The 23489-nt window shown below is 40.9% G+C and overlaps 1 protein-coding gene across 3 annotated transcripts in view; it reads right to left on the bottom strand.

The window, feature by feature from the left end:
- Nucleotides 1–23489, bottom strand: part of SBF2 (SET binding factor 2) — a 369973-nt gene that overhangs the window by 34110 nt on the left and 312374 nt on the right. The window contains exons 25-31 of one of the 3 annotated variants that reach the window (XM_079788328.1): nt 21920–22065; nt 18684–18882; nt 14519–14715; nt 12041–12181; nt 11049–11144; nt 3819–3893; nt 2338–2522 (exon numbers count right to left, since the gene is read on the bottom strand). In XM_079788328.1, coding sequence (XP_079644454.1) covers nt 2338–2522; nt 3819–3893; nt 11049–11144; nt 12041–12181; nt 14519–14715; nt 18684–18882; nt 21920–22065 — 1039 coding nt within the window. The remainder of the gene's footprint in view (nt 1–2337; nt 2523–3818; nt 3894–11048; nt 11145–12040; nt 12182–14518; nt 14716–18683; nt 18883–21919; nt 22066–23489) is intronic. The other 2 variants (XM_079788326.1, XM_079788327.1) reach the window with 2 other exon arrangements.

Below are 23489 nucleotides of genomic sequence, written 5' to 3'. Positions count from 1 at the left end.
TGTGACTGTAATTTTATATATAGAAGATAAAGAAATGGAAACATTCAACAATATGGAATGTTACATAGTGATTAAAATAATTATAAAGAATATTATACAACATGGAAACATGCTATGGTTAGAATAAAGAACTTGGCTGTACACATGAGTTCTTTTCTATTAGTTATTTTTTTAAAGTTATAATAGGTAACAAATAGTTTACTTTTCAGGAAAACTACTTGCCTTTCCATTCCCAACTATAAAGGAGGTAGGTATGCCTGTCTTATAAACCAGGAGTTATCAGCCATAGTGTTGAGACACTGTTACGTCATAAGGAACTTATAGTAAGTATAAAGTATTAAAGTATGTGAATTAGTAAATGAGACCAAGTCAAGATTATTTAGAGGAAGCCACTCTCACTTGCTTTCCTCGGTGTTTCCTTCATTGGGAGGCAAGGAGTGGAGCTGCAGTTAGAGAGCACGGTGCTGGCCTGAACGTGGCTCAGGTTGGACAGATATGGACAGTGCTCCACAGACACAATTACATGAACAAAAAGCAAAACCTGAATGGGACGTACAAAAATCCTAATAACTACTGTGCAAGGATGGTGAGATTATGTTTTTAAAACGTAATTCTTTATTGACAAAAGAAAGATCAGAAAGGACAAAGAAAGACAGAAAGAAGAAAGTGAAGGAGGAAGGGGAACAGGGTCCGCAGTGGCCAGTCTTTCTTAGTCATATGTGCACAGCCACACAGCAAATCTGAGGACTGATGCGCAGAGGATATGGCAGAGGTGAGCATTCAAGAGAAAACCTTGGGGAGTGACTCCAATCATGAGTACGTGGTGCGCTGAAGTGCAGGGTGTGTACTCTGGGAGACCCTGGTGCCAAGGGGGCTGTGCTGGCTGCAACCCTGGGGTGCTGTTGAAAGGTGTTCCAACTATTTTCTGGAGAGAAAGTACCTGCTGTGTCAGAAGACACGTGTGCATATTTAAACACTGAATATTACCCAGCAGTTTCACGCCTCCCACCCTAAAGGCTGGTGACTAAGTGGCTGCAGCAGCCTCTGCAGTGGGAGAAGAGCTTGTCACCGAAGGGATGACTCAGCCACTGGCACCTTGAGGACCCAGCATGTGGGATCCTGCCCACAGCCTCCGTCCACAGTTCAACCAAAGGTCTGTCTGCACTGTCCCGTGCCGACTGAGGCGCTGGACTAAACTCTGGGGGATTTTCTGAATTAACCAATACTCTTATTTCCCCCACATCTGTCATTAGCAATGAACTTTATTTTGTGCTGGGTAAATAAAGGACTGATGCGCAGAGGATATGGCAGAGGTGAGCATTCAAGAGACAACCTTGGGGAGTGACTACAATTATGAGTACGTGGTGTGCTGAAGTGCAGAGTGTGTACTCTGGGAGACCCTGGTGCCAAGGGGGCTGTGCTGGCTGCAAAATTGCAAAAACATTATTTGCTTTTGGAGATAGAGACTATCTTTATAATTTATAGGACCTGAGCATAGTGAAGCTCTTTAGCATAATAATTAAAAAAATAAAGGGGAGCCCGGCTGGCGTGGCTCAGTGGTTGAGCATCAACCTATGAACCAGGAGGTCACGGTTTGATTCCCAGTCAGGGCACATGCCTGGGTTGCAGGCTTGATTCCTAGTGTAGGGTGGGCAGGAGGCAACCGATCGATGATTCTCTCTCATTATTGATGTTTCTATCTCTCTCTCCCTCTCCCTTCCTCTCTGAAATCAATAAGAATATATTTAAAAAAATAAAGGGGCTTAGCATCTAACAGTTGGAATGTTCTGACATATCTCAGGACATGTGCCTCTGTATATAGAGCCTATGAAGTTTCAAAAAAGGCAACTTAGAGAACACAGCCTGGCCTTCCCTCACTCCAGTGCAGCGAGTGCCACCATCTTCTTCCCACTCTTCTTCCTCCTGGCAGCTTTCTTTGTCAACAGGTTTTCAATAGCAAAACCTTTTGTTTTGCCGTAGACACAGACTCCTGTGGAAGCTGAACTAAGATAGTGGAAAAACAGCCTGGATAAGCCTTATTATTTCTTTTTTGTAGGTACACTTCCTAATATTCCTGATGTTTATGCTGATCTAGTTATGATTATGAAAAATACTTCTTTTCATAGCTAATAAACATGCAAAAGTGTATATACCTATCTATCTAGGTTCACATAGACATACATACATATATAATGAGCTAAGTGTTTTTAATATTATTAACTCCAGGTTAAGAATCCATGCTATAAAAAAAAAATCCTAGGAAAGTTGATTTATGAGATGAGTTAAAACTGCCTCCAAATATCTATAAAGTTTCTAAGTGAGAAAAAGAAATCTTACCCTTAGTTGTGACTTTTCGCCAAATATACAAAGGGCTGGTTGGCGTTTCAAGAGCTGGTTTTGCAGGTAGGCGTTGTTACTATAGGAGGCCGAGTGATCCTTGCCTGCCAGCCGGGCACCAACATCAATGAAGGACGTTGGAGAACTGATGAGGCGAGTGCTAGAGCGAAGACTTGCCCACACACCTTTACAAAAGCCAAAATAATTGAGTGAGGTAATCTGATGTGGGAATGCCACTGAGCTGGGAAAAAGACACATGCTCTGTAAGTATCGTTTTTGAGATAACAGCAAGGTAATTAATCTAGGTAATCATGGATCATACTGGTCATTTGTCATTTACCTTTGCAATGTATAAGCACTATTCAATACAGCATCAAGATTAGGCGTGGAAGGACTAAGCAGTCACCCACGTCAATCCTATTACTGTATTTTGATGTAAAGTTAGTGTTTACGAGTAAACACTGGGATCATAAATAGAAAAGAGCGCACTGGCACTGGGCAACAAAAGTGCAGGCAGGGGCAACGAGGAAGCCTGGGCAGGAGAATGTGACTCCATTTCTCTAGGCTTCATGAAATAAGAACATGCTTCTGCTTTAGTCAATGAATTCAACAAGAAATCTAGATTAAGAATGACATTAGAACTTTACTAAACCTACTAAAATCTCAGGCTGGATTTGGAATTAATATGTGTGCATCATGCCAAAATGATGTAATTTAAAGTTAGTAAAGATTATATTACACTTTCCCCACAGTACACTTAGTAATGCACATTGCACTGAATCTTAGGAGGCTTTATGTAAAATTTATAGTCAGAGGCAGATGTCTTCTCAGGGAAAGGCCAAGCTGAGCTGCTAGAGGAATCTCACATTGTAAGTTGACCTTAGTTACATTCATTAGAAAAATCAAGGATTCCTATATGCAACAAGACTGTTGGATATTAAATATCCAAACACCAAAGCACACGCTAAGTCTGACATGTGACTGGCAACGCAGCATCTTTACAACGTAGGCCCTTACAAATCCTATAAACTGCGGGGTTCCCCTTGGGGATGTGTCGCGGTACAAGACACTGCAGCAGCTTCCCCTGCGTGGGCTCCCCCCCAGGTTTGGAAAGGCTCTTTGAGAGGCTGTCCTCTTTGCCTCATGTTAAATCAAGCCCCGTTTCTAGTGCCCAGAAGTCACCGCGATAATGTCTCACTGGCTTCTCTCTTTATGAGCGATTATAGGGTCAGGAGACCAGTTCCTAAGAAAAGGTTTTATAGGTGATTTGTACTTAATGTACATGATTCTTTCTATGTAACCCCTGAACTTGTCTTAGATATTATGGCAAGTTTTTGTAAATGAAATCACAGAGGAAATTCAGAATGTGGGTGAGAGTAAAGGATAATTTGACAGACAAATGTGATAAACATCACTGGTAACACACATTTTCATATGAAGGTGGTTAAAAAGATTGACACATCAGGACCGGAATACAGTACCTTGGTTATGGACTCTTCCCTTAGTTGAAGATTTGGGATTTGACTGAGTAAAACATGTATCTCTGTGCCCATGCACTGGGAGGTGAGAATAAAGGCAGAAGGAGGATAAAATACACAGAGCAGCAAACATCAGAGCAAATCAAGTAAGAGAAGAGTAGGTTATTTAATTTTTAAAATCAAGTTAACATAGAAGAAAAGATGCAAATATAATAAAAGTAGATTTGATTAACAAATAAAAAGCTGCACAGTCACACAGAAACGATGAACTGAGCACCTGCTACATGAAATGCCAGCACCTGTTTATAAACGTGAGCGCAGTGAAATGAACGCACAGCAGAGAGTGCCACGGACAATTATACCAAATGGAACCAGCTTTTGAAGACTGTCATCGGGTGACAATAATAAAGTCAAGGAATTTAGCAACTACATTGGCCCTAGTGTTTGCGGAGGCTGATTGATAGGAAGTGGTACGTGCTGTACAACACATTTGCTCTTTGAGCAAGGCCACCTCATCAGGAATGAAGCTCTAGCAACCATTTGGAATAACTAAGAGCATGTTTTTGCAATAGAGCACTAAGCATTGCCACACTATCCTCTTTTTTTCATCTGGAAATTAATTATTTTCCATAAACAAATAGTTATGAGCAGCAAAAAATCATGATCCTGTGACAATACCTAATGCCAATAAGAATATAGCTTGTGATGATTGAGGTAATGACTTCTTCTGAAATTCCTACTTGCACCAAAATGATAGGCAGTATTAGAGATAATACTTTTGTAATTTGAGTAATATTGTGGGTTGTTGTTTTTTTTCCGACAGAAAGAAAGCACTTTGCGACTATGGCAAATTTTGACCTGGTAATAACAAAAATAATGAGCGGTAAGTTACAGTGTATCCTGAGCAAAGGAAATGCTCAAATCAAGTAAGGAAAATGATTCTGCATCCATTCAGGATTGAAAACTTTCACAGCAGTATTATTAAGCTGCATAGAGTATGACATAACTTAATGAAGAAAAATCATTAGAAGTAATTTTCATTGCTGCCTCGCTCCTCTAGAAGCAGGAAAGGCAAGGCACTGATGGCTTCAGTGGCCAAAGGAGGCGAGAGAGCTGAGGTTGCAGAGGTGCAGGCTGACTGCACTGAGAATGCTGCTGCGAGACAGAATGGAGACCGGGACGCGGGCGGGACACCAGGTCTCCCATGTGCTGGCGGCCTCTCCTATCTGCGAGGTTTGAGCTTTCCTACTGAGCATGGGACCCTAAAGGCTTACAATGAAGTTTGAGTTGTTGGTTCCTGATTCTGAAATACTGTTCCCTAAACTTATCACGTTTTCTTATGCTAGTGCCTCTACCTGGAATGATTTCTCCCATTTTTTCACCTAACAAACTCTTTATCCCTTAAGATCCAGAAACAATGAGGACTTTTCTGAAAACCATTTCAGACTACCCCAGAGCTGTGGAGAGCTCTATTGGAATTCTGGTCACACTTCATTGGAGTTATGTGCACATTTGATCTTACTGGATTGTGTGCTCCGAAGGGCAGGGACCTAACCATATTTATTCTCGTATCCATATATTTATGTAACATTTGATTATCTTCTTTATGAAAAGTGATACACTGTGAACTGCTGTGGTCTTCTATATCTTCAACTCAATTATTTGTTTTGAAAAAATGAAAAGGCAGTGATAAATAAAAAAAATTAAGCACTTTCCCCAAATAGAGGCTCATTAACGAAAAACTGCCAAGTGTTTATCACGTAGCAGAAAAATCAGCAATGAGAAAATGGCCTGCAATATGGGGCCAGCAGAGGCTCTGAGAACTGTAATCCCACCTGGCAGTGGTGACCGAAGGGTGATGCTACTGCACTGGTGGTGGGGTCTACTCAGCTTCCTCAGTGACTCCTGGGTGGGAAATACTTGTAACACCAGACAGCAGCTGTTTTTTTCCCCAAACTGCAGCATCCCCCTTACGGGCCTGTGAAATCACTTTAGTGTGTATATTTAAAAAGTGAAATAGATTAAAACGGAAAATACTATGTGCACTGCATGTGGTATAGATGAATACTGTTTCATGAAACTTCTGTTTTCGTATCCATACATTTTGCACTGTGACTCAGTCCTGAATTGTGATATAAAGTGAATACGCATATCTATAACAATAAAAGCATAATATGCTAATTAGACCTGATGTCCTTCCGGACAAAACTGGGCTTGAGGGATGCCCGGGTCCTGGGTGCCTGCAGGTGGCCGGAGGGAAGCTCGGGTCCCGAGTGCCAGAGGGAAGCCGGTGCCAGCAGCCGAGGGAAGGAAGGCCTACTCTTGCACGAATTTCATGCATTGGGCCTCTAGTATACATATAAATAGAAAATGTATTTCTTACTGTGAGTCATGTTAAAAAATGTTTGAAAGCTACTGGCTTAGGGCAACTGAAATGCAAATGTAGGCTTTCCTCCCATGCCAGTGGAGTATTAGGCAACAATAATGATAATAACCACAACAATGATAATAGAACTAACATTTATTGAACTCTTACTATGAGCCAGTTACTAGGTTAAGTGCTTTAGATAAATTATTTCATTTATTCCTTGTAAATACTCTAAAGCAAGATACTATTTATCATCTCCATTTTACAGATGAAGAAACAGAGAATTAAGAGGTTTCCTAAATTGCTCAATATCATACACTAATTGGTAGGGCTGCAGTTTGAATTTGAATGTAACTGAACTAGACTCCTTGTGTCTTGTCACCTAGGCAACGCTGTGAGCCTGGATCTGTCCTCAGGGTCTGGCTAAGGGATTGCTTCAGGGAAAAAGTGATGTAGTTCATCCCCCATGGGAATGGATTGTTGTTCAGAGCATGAGTGTTTCCTAAGCACTAGGGTTGGTCTCTCTATTCTGTTTAGACAAAACAAAGAAGAGAAGGAAAAAAGATGGTTGGGTTGGATGTGGGGATGAGGTCCTGTACTTATTTATGCATGAGAAACAAGCTAGTCAGTGAATGCTGCACTGAAATGGCCTGAACTAAGCCTGGTCCCAGTTATGCTGCTATTTGCTAAGTGACCTTGACACTTCCTATCTCAGAGCCTCTTAAAATATATATTCTGGAGGTTATTTCAAGGATAGAATAACACTTGTAGAGGAACTTATAGAGTCATGGAAATGTAAAGAAGCCTCCAGCGCCTGGCCAGGTGGCTCAGTTGGTTGGAACATTGTCCCGTACACCAAAGGGTCGTGGTTTTGATTCTTGTTCAGGACACGTACAAGGCAACCAATGGATGTTTCTCTCTCTCATTGATGTCTCTCTCTGTGTGTCTTTCTCTCTCTAAAAGTCAATAAGCATATCCTTGCACGAGGATTAAAAAAAAGCTGCCTCCATGTGGCTACTTCTCAATATACGTAACTATTATATTTTTGTATTTAAGAGGCAGTACCAATTTTCTCATGGCATTTTTCTACTCAACAAAGTAATTTGTCCAAGTTGTTTGAGTTTATGCATTTTTCCTCCATGGGGCTCAAAAGCTATTTTAATTACAAATGAAAAGCAATGTGATCTAGTCACATCTTCATTTTTCTTAATGATTCTTATGTAAAGAAGGCTGCTTCCCCTGCCTTACCAGCTCATCAGCGTGCACACTGAATGCAAAGTGATTCCTGACAGAAAAAAGGCGAAGGAGACGGTGGAGGTCAATCTCATCTGTGCAGAGCAGAAAGGCACACAGTGGAAATAACATAAGAAGGAAACCAGAAACTAAGAGTCTATGACAGTGAAAGGAATGAAAAAACAAAAACAAAAAACAACACCCCACACAGTGAAAATACATAGGAGAGAATAAAGGAGAAGGTTTGAGGATGATTTTAGAGATAGGAGGCTCTTCCCACGCAGGATAAATGAGAAACTTCTGGAGCAGGGTACCTTGCTCTCTGGAAGACTGAGAAGACTCTGTCCCTGAGGGCAGGTTCAAGGAAATGAACCATGTGCAGGGCGTGCAGGCGTCTACACATAGTCTTGCCCTGAGTATGTGTCTACCTGCCATGTTCATAATAAGGAATCTTCTGGGACTTCCCAAACTTGCTTGCCCCAGTCTATTCCTGCTACTCTCTGGAGGAGGAAGGACACTATCAGAAGAGTCAGAAGAAGCAGATCTAGGGATCAGAGATGTTGAAAGTATCTCATCTTTCAATGAATCACTGGGACCCTGGCAGATCTAGGAGGCGTTGGGAGTAAAATTATTTAGGAGGGCTGTCAGAAATAATAATTAGGGCCTAGAACACATAGGATGGATCAGAAAGAAAGAAATAGGAGATTTTAACTCTAAAAGGTAAATACAGCCTTCCAGGTACTCCTGAGAAGAACAAAGAAGGAACTCATAATGAGAATGTAACCACTAGTGGGGATCCCCTGGTATAAAACAGCCAGAGTCTGAGGCCAATATAAAAAATAAATAAATAAAGGAGATAATGCAGTTGAAACAGATTGACGAATATCCATGAGCCTTAGGTACCAACATAGAAGGAGAGACAATTTTGTAGCTAAAATGTATATTGCAGGTCACTTGGCCCAGTGGGGGAACAGATAATGTGTTCCTGATGAAGTTTACAAAAGCAAAAAGAAGAGCCAGGCGTGGGGCTCACTACCCAGACATGTGCTGGAAATGGAACTCTGTTGAATGGAAAAACTGCTGACATGCCTTGCTGACAATATAAACTTTCAGATAGTGACTTTTAAAACAGTAAGAGGAGTAGCAACCTTGAACCAAATTCGACAGGAGAGCTTGGCAACAGAAATACCAGGAACTTTAGGAGAAAGGCACTGTACTAGCTTTTAGATCAATTTTACCAAGAAAGGAATGATGAGACAAATGAAGTCTGTATCTTAAACTTTAAAACAATAGTATTTTTAAAATTTAGAAAAAAAGCTATATATGACTCTATGGGTTGAAGTGTGTCTCCTCCAAATTCATATAGTGTAGTCGCAACCCCTTTACTTCAGAACTTGACCTCAGTTAGAAGTGTGACCTCACTGCAGATGTAATTAGTTAAGAAGAGACCAGACAGGAATGTGGTGGGCCCCTAACTCACTATGATGGGTGTCTCTCTAGAAAGAGGACATTTGGAGACAGACACGCAGGGAGAATATCACGTGAAGATGACGGCAGAGATCTGGGTGGTGCTTCTACAGGCCAAGGGGGAGACGGCCAGCAAACACCGGGCGCCGGGGAAAGGCCTGGCACAGATCATTCCTCACAGCCTCAGAGGGCACCAGCCTGACATCGTGATTCTGGACGTCTAGCCGCCAGGACAGTGAAGCAATAATGAAGTCACACAGTTTGTGGCCCTGTTTTACAGTAGCGCTAGCAAACTAATACAATGACCGTGAGGCCTAATTAGGAAGGTGACTGAAGAAGGCTGAAAACTCTTAGGAAATCCTACAATAGCAGAAAGTTCTGATGAGGTTAAAAAAGAAAAAAGCATCCAAAGCACCACTATGGCTGCCAGGAGATGTGCACAGCAATCTTGGTTTTCAAAAGGAAACAAATAAATTTTATAAACTAGAGCCTTGATGTTGATTCTGAACCAAACTCTGGAACAGATTATTAATGAACTATTTCAGATTACTTAGAAAAAGCACTAATTTCTACAATGAGTCATGTTAAATTAACCATAAACTCTTTAGTGCTGCAGTTATCAGTTTGAAAGATTGGCAAATACTGGATTAAAAAGATGGGCAGAGATTTAGAAATATGGGCCAGGTGAGTTTTAGTAGGAGGACTCATAACCAGTATAGATGAGTAGATCAGTCTCTTTTTTCAGAGAGGCCTCTATATTATGTTGCTGAAGACTTCTGTCCTCATCTCTGGTTTGTTTAACATCTTTTTAAACAACAAATCACAAATCTCATGAGATCAGTGATCAAATCTACGAATGACAAGAGGCTTGGAAAAACAGCTAATACAGTAGTGGACAGAATTAAGATCCAAATGTCTAAAACAATAGTCCATTATAAAAAAAGATTAAATTTTGTAGGTATAGTACACAGTATATTTAGGTTCAAAAACTAACCCTCAAGACTAGTATATTGTTAAGAACTATAGTTCATGTGAAGCAGACAAACATATTTCAAATGATACTAATCTCCATATGGATCAGCCTAGTGATGGGCAGTCCCTAATGTAATCTTATGCTCCATGAGTTCAATTCTGTGGAGAATCCACAGGATGAAGAAGATAGTGAACTGGACTGGAATCATCTGAGCTGGGGGGGTATTTAGAAGTAACTAAAGTTTTCAGAGAGAAAAGATGAGAACAGTTTTAAATCTGAAGGGCAACAGTGTGGGAGATCTGATTTAGAATTTTCTAACCTTAGAGGGAAGAGTGAGGGTCACTATGTAAAAGTTACATGGTGGTAGCTTTTTAGATCAATATGAGAAGGAATTTCTAACAGTTTCTTACAAATGCAAAGGACTACTTTTGGGAAGAATGAGTTTCCCGTTACTGATGATGTTCAAGCAGAACCACGATAACATACTTGGTATGTTTTCAATGACTCAGCATTGCACGGGAGTGAGAGGAAGAGTCTAAGATTCTACTAATTCCATTGTGAAGTGGTATTTACTTACAATCAAGATACCTGGTATGGAAATGCCTCTGAAAAGTAACATAATCTAACACAAACCTCCAGAGAACAAAGTAGACCACCCTTTGGAGCTAAACAAGCCAATACTCAGCCTTTCTCTTCTTCCTGATGCCAGCAGCTATAGCCCAGAGGGAAAAAAAAAAAAAGGTAACCTGAATATCATTCTCCCATATTCCTCAAACTAACATTTCAGAGAACAGGAGTAAAAAATCACAAGCATTGGAGGCACAGCCCTTGGGATTCAGATCACTTCTCCCAAGCCGGTTATGCTTCTGTGGTCAGTCTTTCTACCCTGCAAACCTGAAGCATCTTGGAGTCTTCTCAGAGCTGACTCACCATTTAGACGTGTTCCCATCACCTCCCAAAGCCTCTAAACTCATCAATTATTATACCTCTTGTCCCAGTACTAGAAATAAGTTTGATCATTCATTGAGAAAAGGGTAATTGCTAGAAATAAATTTGATCATTCATTGAGAAAAGGGTAATTAAAAACAATTTGAACCATAATTAGTTGATTTAAAGAATCACTATCTAAAAAAATTTTTTTTTTGCTTTTAAGATTGTATCAGTGCTCAGTTATAAAATCAATCTTACTAACCTCCTCGAGCAAAGCTATTGGATGGGTTAACATCCAAATGTCCTGGCACTACCTGCTTAAGCACAGTGGACATTCTTGAAGTTCTCCTTTCAGTCCCTAAAGTCAGCCAAAAAGAAGAACAAAAACCATGTCGTTCGGGTTAACATTACTCAAATGACAAAAAGTTATCTTCATGTGTAGCATGTCTAATTGCTGCCAAACATTGTACTTTTTAAGTACCCAGAGCTTTAATAGAGATAATAAGGCACTGTTACTATTTCCTCAGAGATACACACATTTGCAAGATTATAGGGAGTTAGGTTTGGCAAGTGCAATCAGAGAATTTAATGATAAATGAAGCAAGGCATGCATGGTGTTACTTTACAAGAAAAGCCACTTTCTGCTTATGTTGAGCTAATTCAAATAGCTGATTAAGCCAAGGAGACCAACTTTTCAAGTCACATGCTCCTGTGTCTAACACGTTAGGGTTACCTCTACATGAACCCTTTGGGGTTCCATCACATGATAACTGAAACAAAATATTAGTACAAGTCTTAATGGCTTCATCCAAATCTAGTGAAAACAAACTGTATTGCAAATCATAAAAGGCTGCAGAAATTTCAGGAATTTTAAACATGTTGATTTTAATAAATGTACATTTAATAAAGAGATGTTCACTTTATACACTTAACTTTGTAATACCATTTTAAAGTCTATGTAAAATAGATTCTAGGAAAAAAAACAACCCCACATGACTTTATGTTCCCCACCTCCTCTCCCATTATTACTCTTTTAAAAAGGAAATAATTGAATCTCTAAATGTGGTTACTATTCACTAGAAACTAACAATGGTGCCCTGAGTTCTAAGTAAAAGGAGCTAAAGTTACAGCTCCACTAGGTAAAATCTTAAGGGGTCATATTGAACAAACTGTGCAAATAAGTAAAGGGACTAATCCTCGGAAAGAATCTGACATTTCAGAGCTGACAAGAAGAAAAGGATGATCAAATCTTACCTGGAGGCAGAGCAAGTGCTGGCCTGACCGTGAGGGTGTTGTTGCCACGGAGTTTCTGATGGACAGAAACTGCACTCAGGATGGCTTGCAAGTACTTTTCTTGTTCTATGCTGCTGGAAGATTCTAAGGAGGAGGCAGGGGCTATAAAAGAAAAAGATACTGAATAAAACAACCTGTGTCTATGTTAATAAAAAAGGCATATAGATATTTTTTCTTTTTATATAGTATTTAAGCTACCACACCCAAATGCAGAAACCAGCCTCACTTAAAGCTCCAAACTATCAGGTGGCTAATCCTCCTATATTGGTTTCACCACACCCATTTCTTGATTGCTTCCTCCTCCCAGAAAGAGCTTAGATCTGGAAAACCACACAGCGCGGTCTTGCCAAGAGCAGGTGAGGTTTCTCATTATCCAAGCAACTCAAAACGAAGATTCACACAAGACAACATCTCCATGATGGTCCCCCCAACCATCCTGTCCATGCTGTTTGGAAGCAGAGGGTGGAGGGGGTTCCCCTGGCATCCTGGAATGGGCAGGTTAGAATTTCCCAATACCAGTAGCTTTATTCCAGTTTTGCCGCACGGGCTTAACAGGGGATCTGAACTTGCAGGGGTTGTTTGTGGAAGAGCAGAGGAAGTTGGGGAGAAGACAGCAGCAGCTACTGCGAGATTCCTGTCCTAAAAGATGGGCGAAAAGTAGGCACAGATGGCAACAACTGTGAGAGCAATTCTGGGTGGAAGGGAGTCTGGGCCTGGGGTGTGTGGAGTGAAACAGAAATCAGTGAACTTGGCTCAGACACTTTACAGAGCATCAGAGGGGACTTACTGGAAGGACAGTAGATATTAGCAAATTCTCTTACAACCTGAATGGGAAATAATTAGAATTTTATCACTTTTGAGATGCCATTACTATATTTTATTATAAAATGCACCATTATTTTATGTACTAAGAATCAAAACTGTCATTTAAACTAGGACACACCTCTTTCTGATCACTTCCATTTTAAGATGCATCCCGATTTCAAAGATATTAAAATGTAAGCAAATGTATAAGCTCAAAAATAAAAAATTTTGTAAATTAATATTAGATTTAAAAAATCAGAAACTAGTGGAATAAAATAGTTTCAGTTTCTTCCATTTAAAAGCTCAGTAATATGCTCATCAATGCTCCTGAAATGATTCGCTCATTATATTTAACCTACATATACGGTGTTCTATTATACCCACTCTGTAGCTGGGGAGGATTCATCAGGGTGGAAACAATTAAAAGCTAACTGCCTTCAAATATACCAATGTTGCGACTTCAAGCCAGGTAGAACTAATAAAATAATAATAACATAATGTTGTTTGTGTGTTTCCCTCAGTCAACTGAATGACCAAAGACACACTGGCTAACTTTCAACTTTCAGGAGGGAAATAGATGAGAATAAAGAGAGATATCAAAAAGCACACAGTTTTACCAGCTGAACCATAGAACCTGACTTACCTCATCTTGAAAAAGGAAAAAATGTTGCCACCCCTAAATTGGATCTGAGTGGCCCATTGTTTAATTTTATTGAGCATCCTATATAATAAAACCCTAATATGCAAATTGACTGAACTGCGGAACGACCAGTTGCTATGACATGCACTGACCACGAGGAGGTAGACGCTCAACGCAGGAGGCTCATGGCTGGTGAGCGCAGCAGCAGTGGTAGGAGCCTCTCCTGCCTCCACGGCAGTGCTAAGGAGCAGCGAGCAGGCGGGCAGTAGGGAGCAAGGGGTCCCGGATTGCGAGAGGGATGTCCAACTGCCGGCTTAGGCCTGAATTTTGTGCACCGAGCCTCTAGTCTATTATAAGCTGGAAGTTATGAGAAAGGTCAGAAACGATAGCTCCCGACTGCCTTCAAGGCCTCAGATTTGGTGCTCAGAAATATCCCCATAAAAGAGACAGCAGCACTCTGTCTTCTTAAGTTGGCCATCTTCTAGCTTCTAAAAACCCCTATTCTTGAGAGCTCCTAAAGCAGCATTTTGGTCACTGGTTTGCTGACTTGTTTTTGTGTGTGCGTGTGTCTTGTAGGATTGAGATAGGGTATCTCATACCACATGGACATGGATCCCTACCTGCCTCTGAAGCTGCTAAATATATTTGAATACTTACCAGAAGAAAAAAAAAAAAGAATAGCATAATCTAGTTCCCAACTGTGGATATTCTTGTCTGCTGAAATGGAAGTAGCCTAAAACCAAAGACTTTATTATGTTAATTTCTATTAAGAACCAAATATAGATAGGCATATCAAGACCCCAAATTCCAGGTGGAGCCCCACATGTCAAGTATAGATCTTGTTTAAGTTGTTCATGTTGTATATAGCACAGTGGGCAAGTCTATGTGTGAGAGGCATGGTGACAGGGAACAATGGGAATTCCCAGATTTTACTTCTTTTATTTTAGGAATGCTCTGAAGTGAAAGGATCATAATTGTGCTGTGGAGATGCTTACCTGCCTGAGGGGAGTTCTGAGATTTGAAAAGACCAACTACTCCCTTCCCATGGAATCCTCCAGCTCGGAGGAGCAGAGTACCGCTTCTTGAGTTCTTCCAACATACAACAGGCAGGCGATTGTGTCGGTAGCAGCGGGCTACTCTTGGTAAACTACTGTCCTGTACAGCTTGAGGTACAACTAAAAGGCCAGGGTAGCTTCAGAGACAGGGAGGGAGAAAGAGAATGGTTTGGGTGGGTGAGGGTGGAGGGTGGGGGGAGAGAAGGGGAACAAAACGGGGAGGGAGGGAGGGAAGGGGAGAGAGAGAGAATATAAGAACATGAATATCATAATGCCATAGTCATTTTCTAAGACTCAGAAACACTGGTTGAGGGTAAGACATATTTCAAACATGGAACTCAGTTTCAACTCAGTTCTTCAGGGGTTCAGCAGAAAGGCCTACATGGTGGAAACAGCTGTCTCACCCACTGATCTGTAGTTTCTTTCTTTCTTTTTTGGAAACAAGCTCCCTTCATTGATACTGCAGACTTTCGCTTCATAACCTTAGCTTAAAAAATAAAAGTGTTATGTAGAAGTATTTAAAAGACTCCTGTTAAACTGATGATCTCCTTTGCCTTATACACGACTTTTCATCAACTTGAAATAAAGATTAATATATCAATGTCAACTTTATAAGAATGACAAGTCAAACTGTCACCTCATTAGACTGCTGAAATGATGAGAAAGTAGAGTACACTAATATTAGACTGCCTGATATGGTGAAAGGATTAAAAATAAAACCAAGTGATTTCTGGTATGAGAACAGTATGTTCAAATGTCAAAACAAGTTTAAATATTTTATCAACACTACAGGTTAATAATGTTTTAAAAAGATTAGCTCATATACTAGCAATTACAAAATATGATATTGGGAAAATATACAGACAAGAGTACCCTGCTTTTATAGGTAAGTGTAAGAAGAGAGGCAGGTTTCAGAGTCATTTCTTTTCTTAGTTTATTTAGAAACTAGAGGCCCAGTGCATGAAATTCGTGCATGGGTAGGGTCCCTAGGCCTGGCAGGCAATCAGCGTCTATTGGGCATCTCGCCCAGTCCCCATTGGGGCCAGGCCAGCTGGACGGGGCCTGCTGGATGGGGGCAGGGACCGCGGGAGGTTTGCTGGCTAGGGGTAGGGACCGGGGAGGTTGGCCAGTTGTGGAAGGTTGGCCATGGGAGCACACTAACCACGAGGGGGCAGCTCCTGCATTGAGCATCTGCCTCCTGGTGGTCAGTGTGTGTCATATTGACTGGTTGACCAGTTGTTCCCGGTCATTTGGGTCATTCGGTCATAAAGGACGCTTAGGCTTTTATATGTATAGATATTACACTAAAGAGATTTCTTATTAATAACATACCAACCTCTAATTTACAGAATTCTTTCTTTTTTTTTATTGTGTTAAAATATACCTAACATAACATTTAACATATTAACCATTGTAAGTGTATAAATCATTGACATTAAGTACATTTACAATATTGTGCAACCACTACAACTATCTAGTTCTAGAACTTTTAATCACTTATCTTGATATAAACCAGTGCTGAGAGGAGGGAGAGGAAACCCGGTTTATGGTCATGTAAATCATAATCTTCAATGACTTCAGTGAAAGCCAGATTAACTTTCCATATTTGACTAGATAACCTGGGAGCATTCTGAAGTTGCAGGCTGTGCTCTCTAACCCACAAACTGATGAAGAGATCTGGCTGTGGACATAATCATCCATGAAGACTGGAAAAGCAGTTCCATTATTAGGGCCCCTAATTCTAACTCCACTTTAACATCTGTCCTCCTCCCCCCCAGTTGTTTCTAGACACACTGATTTTGTGTATTAGATAAGGGAGTATTGCTTAATGGCTTCGAGACTGTTTCTAACTGGGAAAGAACCAGTGCACCCCTTCCCTCCTCACCCCTGTTGTGGACTGTCCCCTCCTTCCACGGGACATGAGCACCACATGCCAAGCTCCACTACACACAGGTCTAAGCTTCCCTGCTCCCAGGCCTGGGCTTAAGTGACAGCTAGATACCTACTAGGACTGAGGCAAATATTGTTGAGCCTGAAGCCCAGCAGAGTTACTCAGTGCCAGGCCCATTTAGCAGTGAAAGATACATCCATTTACCCGGCAACTCCGCCTACCCACTACCCAGAGCCACCAGCTCTGCGCTTCAGAGTAAGCCTCAAGGAATCAATCTCGGGACCCTTCAGCCTGCAGGCCAACACTCTATCAATGCTCTATCACAGCCAGGGCATCTTTTAATTTTAATTGAAACATTTAATCAATTTAAAAGTAATATAATTACAAATATATTTGAATTTAAACTTAACACCTTACTATTTGTTCCATCTGTTCTGTTTTCTTTTCTCTCCTTTCTTGCCTTCTTTTGGATTATTTTTTTATCATTCCATTTTCTTCCTTCTAATAGCATGAGGTTTATATATTGTTTTATATCACCATAAATGCTTTATAGGGTTCTAACAAATGGTCTATTAAAATTTTATTTCGTTTCTGACAGACTGAAATGATAAATGAGGGCTGTTTTCTCACTGGCAGGTCTGAGTTTGATAGCAAGCTTCCCCAACAGCAGGACACCACACCCTGACGCTATCACTTATACTAATTTACCAAGGGAATTTAGTTAGAAGGACAAAGTACCCAGGAAAATTACTGCATACTCAACAGAATCACAACTTTCCAGCACTTAATGCAGTTTTTTCTATTTGGCCCAAATTATAAACCATATTCTCGCCCTGACCGGTTTGGCTCAGTAAATAGAGCGTCGGCCTGCGGATTGAAGGGTCCCAGGTTCGATTCCAGTCAGGGGCATGTACTTGGTTGTGGGCACATCCCCAGTAGGGGGTGTGCAGGAGGCAGCTGATCGATGTTTCTCTCTCATCGATGTTTCTAACTCTCTATCCCTCTCCCTTCCTCTCTGTAAAAAATCAATAAAAAATATATTAAAAAAAAATTCTAAACCATATTCTCAACTTGTTTTTCAAGTTTTACACTGGTAGTATTTGTAAACTTAAATTGTCATTTAAAATGAGATATTTATAGCCCAGCCAGTGTGGTTCAGTGGTTGAGCGTCAACCCATGAACCAAGAGGTTGCTGGTTTGATTCCTGATCAGGGCACGTGCCTGGGTAGGGGGCGTACAGGAGATAGCCGATTGATGATGCTTTCTCATCATTGATGTTTCTATCTCTCTCACCCTCTCCATTCCTCTCTCTGAAATCAATAAAAAGATATTAAAAAATAAAAATATATAAAATGAGATATTTATAGTTCTTCAAGAACAGTGGGGTTGCAACTCATAGTAACGTTAAGACAACTTTCTAAAATATGTATAAGGCTTACAATTTACAAAGTGCTTTCACAGAATTATTCCATTTAATCAAACCAGGAATTTATAGATGCCAAGAAAAGAACTTACCTGGAGATGAGAATGATTTAATTTGTGGATGGTGGAAACAGTTTTAAAAATATAAAGCATGGCATAGGGCTTAACAGATATACAAAATAGCAAGAGGTAAGAATAGAAAAAAGAAAATGTACTTATTTACATTTTTTAAGTAATATCCCTTGAAAATATTCTAATTAGACAGCATGAGAAAGCCCTGTCTACTCTTGGGTCAGCAAATTACAGCCTGTGGGCCAAAACTGGCTCCATCCATTCATTCACTCACTCACTGTCTATGCTGCTTTTGTGGCCGTTGAGAAGTTGCAATCAGAGAACATATAGCCTGCAAAACTGAAAATATGTGTATCTGGTCTTTTAAAGAAAAAGTTTGCAGACTCCTGGCCAATATCAGACTTTCATCTTTCCTCTCTGCCTGGGCAAATCCTATTCTTACTTCAAGTCATCTTCTGGCATGCTAGAAGAGAGGCGACTGGGAAAGACAAATAAGGGAAATTCATGAACTACTGTTTCCACTTACTTCTTATCTGATATAGGCATTGCTCAGTGATGTAACTGCACTTCCAAGAATGCCAATGAGGTGCTTGCTCATGCTTCATAAAGTGTCCCCTTATCACACATTTCTCTCTCTCTGGGCTATGAGGCAATTAGCCCATTCAAGACTCAAATGGAAGAAAAGAAATGTCTCTTTTTAGAGTCCAAGGACACCCTTACCTCCGGCAGAGTGAATACATCCTGTTACAGGCTGTGATTCTAAAATACTCTGGTTTTGAGCGAGAAGAGCTGCCACTTATGGTTCCCAAACCTAAACGCTGATAGTCTCTGAAACAGGCTTTTTCCACCAACTGTTCCATTGTAGACTTCTCAGAGGCCTTCAGAGTGGTACTTGTGGGGAGTTCACTCTCATCTGAAACTGTGATGGCAGAAACAGGTTTTGAAAAAAAATGATATAACTCCAAGGAGAAGAGGATCCTTAAACCAAGGGAAGTTTATATTAAGGCTACAGGTCTATGCATATCACCAAACATGTAGCTTCTAAGGGGGAATCATTATGGTCAAACAAATTTGAACAGTAATGAATAGTCACAAAATAAACTACCAGGAGCTCAACTGACTCAAAATGTCAGCACAATTAACTCAAAATGTCTAAAAATAATACAATTTTGAATTCATTACTATAGTTTTGTTCCAGTCAGGCTTGCTTATTAACGCCAACATGATTTCTATTTAGGACTCTATAGAATAAACACTCAACTTTGTCAGAGGCCAACCCATCAGTAAAATTAATCTTTAATATGAGCACGACACAAATTCATCACCAAGGTTTCAGTTAACTTTTCAAAGCATAAACTTTTATTAAAAGTTTCTGATTAAGCAGAAGTTCACTCGTGGGAAAAGACCTTTCTTAGAGAGGTATGAAGAAATTATACATGTTTTTGGAAATATTTTTGTCAGAGGATGTGGTATACATGGGAAACTCCCTCACAATTTTGCAATCACAGGTTACAGAATCCTTTAAGATTTTAGATGTGGAAGAATTTACCCAATAATCAAGTATTTTAGGGAGGATTAAAACACACACACACACACACACCCCAACATTGCTAATTGGTACTGCATGTTCTAACTAAAAAAATAAAAATTCCATTGTTAAAAACTGTCTGAATTTACTTTCTTATTTATTTTTAAAGTAAGAGAAGTCAACTTAAAGCTTTCAAAGTTTTTTGGAAATGTACTCAAAGTTATAATGTCAAAGGGAACACTATGGCTCTCTTCCATTAAAAGAAAAAAACCTAACAGCTCATCCGTATAAATACTACAGATATTAGTTTGTGAACTTCATAATGCAAAAATATTGTCAGGTATCAGTTTTGTGTTGCCTTTTATTTTTAGAGAAACAAAAGAGCAATATATAATTTGGTCTTTTGGTGGCATATCATCTATAATAACAAAAGTGTAATATGCTAATTAGACTGGATAGCCGAACAATCTTCTGGATGTCATTCAGGACGCCTTGGCAGGGGCTGAGGCAGAGGTGGTTAGGGGCGATGAGGCAGGCAGGCGAGCAGTTAGGGGCGATGAGGCAGGCAGGCGAGTGGTTAGGGGCGATCAGACAGGCAGGTGAGTGGTTAGGGGTGATCAGGCAGGCAGGTGAGTGGTTAGGGGCGATCAGGCAGGCAGGCGAGTGGTTGGGGTGATCAGGCATGCAGGCAGAGTGGTTAGAGGCGAACAGGCAGGCAGGCGAGTGGTTGGGGTGATCAGGCAGGCAGGCAGGCAGGTGAGCAGTTAAGAGCCAGCAGTCCCGGATTGCGAGAGGGATGCTGATAGGCCTGATCCCTGACATCCCCCGAGGGGTCCTGGATTGTGAGAAGTGCAGGCCGGGCTGAGGGACCCCTAGTAGAATAATAGTTTTTGTTCCATGAAATCATAAAATCTTTGAATTAGAAGAGTCAATAGTGATGGGAAGCAATAATTTTATAGGGCTTTCCATGTGCCTGTGCAGAGGCCAGGGTTCCAATAAATGGTCACTTGAGTAATAGTGAGCCTTGTCATTGCCCCCAGAGGCAAGCTTGTAGGTATCCACACTAAAATGGAGACGCTTATCCAGTGATCTCTCTCAAGATGAGGCCTCCTCCTCCTCCCCCTTCTTCTTCTTCCTCCTCCTCCTCATTATTATTATTATTATTATTATTATTATTTTATAGTTATATAAGCACGGGTGATTGATTCTATTCCTGAGAAAGAAAAGGGTGCAATGGTATCCTGCCTCTCTATTAGATCAAATTCTCTCTAGTGTTAATACCATAAGCATATTTGATTCTGGGTTAAGGAATAGAAAACAGTCACTAGTTTGCTACTGGTTTTCTGCCTCTACATTCTTTTTTAAAAATCCTCATCTGAGGATATTTTTTCCATTGATTTCTAGAAAGAGTGGAAGGGAGGGAGAGAGGGAGAGAGAGAGAGAGAGAGAGGGAAAGAGAGAGAGAGAGAGAGAATGAATTGACATGAGAGAGACACATCGATTGGCTGCCTTCCACATGTGATCCTACCAGGGCTAGGGAAACTGCAACCAAGATACGTGCCTTTGATCCGAGAATCAAACCCGAGACCCTTTGGTTTGAGGGCCAATGCTCTAACCACTGACCTAAACCAGCCAGGGCTGCCTCTATATTCTTGACCAAGAGGTATCTCAGCTTCTCAGATTTTGCCCTTTTAAATATTTAGCAGTCATTTTTAAAAAAATCATCTAAGAGTCCCTTTATCTTAGGTCCTCCATTAAAATAATTAAAAAAAAATTAATATCAGAGAGGAAGAGACAGGAAGAGAGAGATAGAAATATCAATGATGAGAGAGTATCATTGATTGGCTGCCACCAAACACCCCACTCTGGGGATCAAGCCCGCAACCTGGGCATGTGCTCTGACCAGGAATCGAGCAGTGACCTCCTGGTTCAGAGGTTGATGCTCAACCACTGAGCAACACCAGCAGGGATAGGTCAACCATTTTGATTAAAAGCATCCACAATATACTCACTACAACTCAAAATCTTCAACTTCAACTTCAAATATATAATGTCCTTATCTTCTTATTCTTATTCCATAACAATGAGGTACAGGGACTACTTTATAACTTTATAAATTTCCTATGCAGTGGGGTTTCTTTCTTTCTCCCTTTAGTGAGACCCACATAACCATGGCCAATCAGAGCCACAGATTTAGTAAAGGAGAAGTATAATTTAACAAATCTTAAATGAGTAATGGAATATTGGGAAAATATATATTTTTTTCAGTTCTAAGAAACTGGTAAGTGCCTCCAATCTTCCTATGAGATCTATGTTTTTGTGAGTCAGGTTTACTAGTAAGTGCAACTATGTCTTAGTCTCTTATTCTTATTCGTATACAGAGAAAGAATAAAACTGATTCACGAAGGAAAAACAGGTTCTCACATACCAGATATGTCATCTTCCTCATTCCATCCAGGACGACTCACTCTCTCTTCCATGATGGTCCCTGTTCTCTTCTTCAATAAATACTGACGCCCAATTGTCATCTTCCCTGCCCTTTTGGCACCTTTCACAATCGTTTTGGAGAAGGTCCTACAAGTCATAAAACGAAAAAGAATGTCAATTCAAGCTGAAGACACCACTTATATTTTGGATACCTGCACAGCTCAACTTGTTTCTTCTCCATTCCCATAGCTACTAGTTTTGTTCAGACCCTCATTAAGCCTCTCCTCCTTGAGATTTCTTTTTACATATAGCAGACTAATTTCCAATAAAACACTCTGTCATCAGGACATTGTTTTAGGCAAAAGTGCAAGAACCTAGAGTGGGACACCAACTCCTTACCACCCTTAATCTAAATTCTTCCGTTTGGCTTTTTGGTTAAGCATGCCCTCAACCCACCCTGGCTGCCCACCCACTGTCCCCACCGTTCCCACAAAGGATGCCTGTGGGAGTCCCGGAGGAAAGCCAGCCTGCGCCCCCTATAGACCCAAACTCTCTGCTAACTCACAGGCTTTTCTTTGGGATCAGATGACAGTTATAGTTGGTGACACCTTCTGATACTGTAAGCCTTTTCAGATATAAAGAGTAATACTATTCCCCTTTTCGAGAGGAGAAAAAAATAAGAAATCAGAGCATCCTTTTGAGAATTGGCTTTAATTAAAGGGAAACTAATATGTAAGCCACATGGACCTAAAAGTACTTTATTTATTTTTTTGCTGATAGAAAATCTGGGTACAGAGTATTTACAATATAGGGAATTAAACAAATAACCTGCTTCCTAAATAATCACATTGAGATGAAGGTTTCGAGTATGGTTGTTTTTTGTTATATTCTTCTCTACCACAAAGAACACAACTCTTTGTGTTTTCTTGCCATTCAGTGAAAAGTGGTAAGGATTCTTTTATTGTAAAACTAGAAGCCCGGTGCACGAAATTCGTGCACGGCGCGGGGTTGTCCCTCAGCCCAGCCTGTACCCTCTCCAATCTGGGACTCCTGGAGGGATGTCCGACTGCCCGTTTAGGCCCGATCCTGGTGGGACCGGGCCTAAACGGGCAGTCGGACATCCCTCTCACAATCCAGGACTGCTGGCTCCCAACTGCTTGCCTGCCTGCCTTCCTGATTGCCCCTGACCGCTTCTGCCTGCCAGCCTGATCACCCCCTAACCACTCCGCTGCCAGCCTGGTTGATGCTTAACTGCTCCCCTGCCAGCCTGTTTGCCCCCAACTTCCCTCCTCTGCCAGCCTGGTCACCCCTAACTGCCCTCTCCTGCAGGGTTGATCACCTCCAACTGCCCTCCCTTGCAAACCTGGTCCCTCTTAACTGCCCTCCCTTGCAGGCCTGGTCCCTCACAACTGCCCTCCCTTGCAGGCCAGGTGCCTCCCAACTGCCCTCTCCTGCTGGCCATCTTGTAGTGGCCATCTTGTGTCCACATGGGGGCAGGATCTTTGACCACATGGAGGCAGCTATATTGTGTGTTGCAGTGATGATCAATCTGTATATTACTCTTTTATTAG

Source organism: Cnephaeus nilssonii, assembly GCF_951640355.1.
Source record: "Cnephaeus nilssonii genome assembly, chromosome: 13".
NCBI lineage: Eukaryota > Metazoa > Chordata > Mammalia > Chiroptera > Vespertilionidae > Cnephaeus > Cnephaeus nilssonii.
This window is presented reverse-complemented; position numbering and strand designations above follow the sequence as displayed.